Genomic DNA, 4,353 nt, shown 5'->3' with positions numbered 1-4,353 from the left:
AGTTAACCCAAGGAATGAAAGGCTTTCTTCAGATCGCAAATTTTATTCGCTATTGTCCTAAGGAACTTTATTATCTAAGGGCTTTGTTGTGCTTTTAGTTTCTAGGATCACTAAGGATAAAATGAAATTTAACCACGTCAAACATTATGTATGGCCTGAGGTTTTGATGTTATGGTAAGTGTCATATAAGAGCTTAAAGTTAGGTTTTATTATAAAGGCATCATAAAATTAATTTACAGAACACAAATGACACTGCCATGCGACAATAAGCTGAACTAAGTGTCAAACATATGTGAGAGTCTTCTACATGCCTTGATATTTCATAAAATGGATGTTTTCAAGTACATATAACACATTATGCTGCTTTCTCAATGACGTCGCTAATTGCTGTCTACCTAATGATTTTACAGCGGGGCTAATGAAATCAAAGTGGAAGCATCTCACTATTGCATGAATCGCGCCTTTACTCAAATTTAATACCGACCATAAGGTTACTAAGAAAAAGAAGAATGATATCTTTGTCTTCAGTTTGGATATCTGACTGAAGAGGGGGGTAGGAGTGGAGAAGCACGGACCAACCAGTTACATTGTTATGTACCAACCTCCATATGTCATGAAAAATTACTAAATAGGTTTACAATTAGATCAGCATCCATAGACATGAATGTCTGAATTTCCCCTTCACTTTTGATCTCTCGGGCACTAGGTACTGCTCTTAGGCGACTATACTATTTCGCAATCTCATATTTGAGTTGCATTAAACTATGCTAATGCAGTACCATGCTACATGCAAGCGACAATAGATACAAAAGAAAGAGGAAAGGGTCCAAAAGATGACATATATGCACCAAAGGAGCTCCACCAACACCTATAAGCAAAATTTATGATTTGCTGACCACATGACAGGAAACCCTAATTGAGCTAGGAAAAATAACCTTAACAAGGGGGGACACACCATTGAACTAGGGGTGCAATGTCCATCTACACCCAGTGGAACTGGATATATAGTAAAGTCAATTAGCCAGACAGTGATATTCCAATTTCTTCGCAAAATTGTCTTTTGCAGCACTTGCTTCTAATTAACCGAGCATTTGTTGCAACTGAAGCACTTGATTCCTTTGCTCTGGAGGTAGCATGTTAATCTGTTCCGGGGTCAGACTCCTTACTTGCTGAAGAAGTGCATTCTCCATCTCCAGACTCAGCTGCACATCAACAAGATTAACTTATTTTTGGCCTGAAACAGAAAGTAAAACCAACAGTCATTTCTAAAACTAAATAACTGAATAATAGGACTGCAGATATTACTGCTGTCGGTCTAGAAGGCTGATTGCTAGGGCCCATCTGGCCAGGGAATGGTGGTGGTCCTGGGAGATGTGTTCCTGATGTATTCTCTGGTAAGCTCGGAATCCGAGGAGATACTCGATCTGCTTGCATTGAACTTCCAACTTGATGGAATTCTGGTCTCAAATGTGAACCTCCCATCTAGATATATGCACATACAAAATGCATGTTAAATCTTATGATGACAGCCGGCATAGTAAAGATAGTTAAGAGTTAAGAATTCTCTTCAAACAATAGACACCAAAATTATCGTGCGTTTTGGACCGTTACCAGAACTAACATGTAACATTGCTCTTGGAAACACCATGTTACAAAAAGAAGATTTGGGAATGGATAACAAGCTATACTTTGTCAAGGTTTGAACTTTATTGAAGATATACTTAAGTATATAAGGTGGGCCAGTAGTTTCAAAAGGCCAAATAGATTAACAATATTTGATGGTCAAATAATAACACTGACAATTGAAGTCAAAATAGAATAGTTAGTTTGGGCCGGAGGGACCAAGGGAGTTGGAATGATTTGCAATTTAAAAGAAAGTCGGTAACCCAATTTTTCAAAAGAAATCAGTACACGTAAAACTTCATTCACGTGCTAAATGAGCAATAATAGAATGCTAACTATGGAGGAGTATAGCGTACCTTTATCCCTATTAGCCATTTACAATCCCGCGTAACTACCGATCATGACATAAGACATATTTAACATGGATAGGTAGAAAATCTTAGCAGGCGTTTGGACATAAGAATTGTAAAACTCGAAAAAATGGTGAAAAGGTTTTTCAAGTGAAAATGGTATTTGAAATTTAGAGTTGTGTTTGGACATAAATTTCAGTTTGGCTTGTTTTTGAAGTTTTGTGAGTGATTTGAGTGAAAATTTTGAAAAACAGCTTTTTGCAGTTTTTCAAATTTTCTAAAATTTCCAAAATGCATCTTCAAGTGAAAATTGAAAATTTTATGAACAAACGCTGATTTTTTCCGAAAAATCTTCCATCAAATTTTATGTCCAAACGAGCTCTTAAACACAGCAAAATTGGCATGGAACTCATGCATTGTTTAAGAGGTAACTATTAAGTGGCACTTAAAATTTAACAATAGTCCGTCCTTATTAGAATTGACCAAGTTTAGCAGAGCAAGTAACAGAATGATCAGGCTTACATGGCCAGGAAGACCAACAAAGATAGAAATAACATAAAGTTTCGGTTACGTAGATTTTAAAAACTACGGCACCTGATACAGCGACTGAAGTGGCAGCTGACTTGGAACTGGTGGTTGTCCCGGTAGAAAAGCAGGTCCCATGCTTGCCGGAGGCCTCAGCGCAGGCTGAGTGATAAAAGGAAAATTTACATCATATGCAGGAAGGAAACCTTAAATTCACTAAAGGCATAATGCTCACATGATAAGCAGGCTGTGAATGATGGTGGTGCTGAGTTGCTCCAGATTGAGAAAAACCAACATTCGGCCCCATGTGAAGGTGAACTTGATGGGGGAAGGGTTGCATTGGTGGTCTCACTTGTGGTGGTAGCTGTGGTTGCATAATGAGGTGTTGGTTGCCACTAGTTTGCATTGGTTGTTCCAACTGGGAGGATGCCGGAGGCATTTGTGATTGAAGATGAGATGGCAGCGGTGAAGCAGAATGATGAGGAAGCGATGGCATGTTAGGAATTTGAGAGGTTTGTGGTAAAGAGATTGGTGTGGCTTGAGCACCAATATGTCTCTTTGGCTGCTGCACTGACTGCAATGGATGAGACGGCAAGGATGGAGGTTGAAGGTTTGAGGGTGGGCGAGAAGCAGATGGCGCAGTTAGAGAAGGTTGATTCTGCTGCTGCTTTCTTGTTTGCTCCTGAATGCCAATTTGCTCTGACAATGATGGAGTGGTCTGAACATTTGACTGTGGAAGCTGAGATACTGACTGCTGGGGATTCAATGCTCCTGTCGGCTGTATGGCTGGAATCTACAAATAGAAAAAAGAGTAAATATCTGCAACTGCATTGCATTTAGACATGGAGTATGGATATCACAAGGTCAAAAGGATGAAACACTGACTTACTGCTTGTGGTGGCTGCACCATCCCCAGCATTATTTGTGCCTATAAAACCCATCATTATAAAAGTCCAGATCAGACAATCAGAAATCAACAAAGGAACTCCAAATTCATATGTTGGGTTCCAATTGTGAAAGCTGTCTCTTTTTTCCAAGAATCTTGTGATGACTCACAATAGAAAACAGACAGCAACTCTTTAAAACATCGTCCACATCACAGTAAATCGTTTGCAAGAGGGAGGAAGGACTAGCTGTCTTTTAGCCATGAAACTTGATATTTCACCTAGCTCCTCTAACTGTCAATTATCAAATATTAAGCTTTATGATCCCTCACATTAGTGATCCTGAAACATGAATATCTACTTTAAGTTTAAAACCAAACGAGTCACTTTATTAACGGAATTAAAACCCTGATTTCAGCATTATAACAACCAATAGGAAGCAAAAAGAGATAAGAACCTAGAATAATAACGCTCAAAAATAGATACGAGGTCAAAGTCAAACAAACGAGCAAATTTAGAAGAGAGAGAGAGAGAGTGAAGGTAAAAGAAAACCTGAAAGAGTGCTCTAGTCAAGCTAGGGTTTTGAATGAGAATTTGCCTTGCTTGTTGCTGGTTCTGTTCCACTAGCGTCTACATAACAGCCCAATTAGAAAATCCGTGCTAATAATTTACAACAATTTTATCAAGCAGCTCTAGGAAAAGAATACAAGTAACAAACGAAATGAATGAAAACTGAACCTCATTAAACCTTCAAGTAGCTCAACAACGAATTTGCGTATGGATATAACACAAACACATAAATAGGAGTACCTTCATCTGAAACATAATGTCGTAGAGCTGGTTTTTGGACATTCCGGCCATCTTCGCCGATAATCCGTCGCCGGCCATTTTGCTCCCACAATCTCTTCTACCGGCACTCTCAGTCGGAGGAAGAAAGGAACGGGGGCCTTTTCATATTGGGGTATTTTATT

At 39.0% G+C, this 4,353-nt stretch overlaps 1 protein-coding gene across 2 annotated transcripts; it reads right to left on the bottom strand.

Moving 5' to 3' along the window:
* Nucleotides 1-595: 595 nt before the first annotated feature.
* On the bottom strand, nucleotides 596-4,353 carry LOC107821640 (uncharacterized). Of its 2 annotated transcripts, XM_016648076.2 has the most exons (7): nucleotides 4,193-4,353; nucleotides 3,935-4,012; nucleotides 3,388-3,426; nucleotides 2,734-3,291; nucleotides 2,568-2,660; nucleotides 1,306-1,482; nucleotides 596-1,202 (listed from the first exon to the last, which is right to left on the bottom strand). In XM_016648076.2, exons 1-7 carry the CDS (start codon nucleotides 4,268-4,270, stop codon nucleotides 1,080-1,082), a joined length of 1,146 nt encoding a protein of 381 aa, XP_016503562.2. In that variant the 5' UTR covers nucleotides 4,271-4,353; the 3' UTR covers nucleotides 596-1,079. The 2 variants fall into 2 exon arrangements, with proteins under 2 accessions (XP_016503562.2, XP_075107504.1); XM_075251403.1 differs by lacking the exons at nucleotides 3,935-4,012; nucleotides 4,193-4,353 and adding an exon at nucleotides 3,555-3,680.

This window comes from Nicotiana tabacum, chromosome 4, assembly GCF_000715075.1.
Source record: "Nicotiana tabacum cultivar K326 chromosome 4, ASM71507v2, whole genome shotgun sequence".
NCBI classification, from domain to species: Eukaryota; Viridiplantae; Streptophyta; class Magnoliopsida; order Solanales; family Solanaceae; genus Nicotiana; species Nicotiana tabacum.
Note: the sequence above shows the minus strand (reverse complement) of the source record. Positions and strands in the feature narration are given on the sequence as shown.

Coding starts and splice junctions, on each gene's coding strand:
- LOC107821640 (XM_016648076.2), bottom strand. CDS start 4,270: ATGGCCGGCGACGGATTATCGGCGAAGATGGCCGGAATGTCCAAAAAC. Junction 4,013..4,192: donor ACATTATGTTTCAGATGAAG/GTACTCCTATTT, acceptor GCTGTTATGTAG/ACGCTAGTGGAACAGAACCA. Junction 3,427..3,934: donor TGACTAGAGCACTCTTTCAG/GTTTTCTTTTAC, acceptor TGGGTTTTATAG/GCACAAATAATGCTGGGGAT.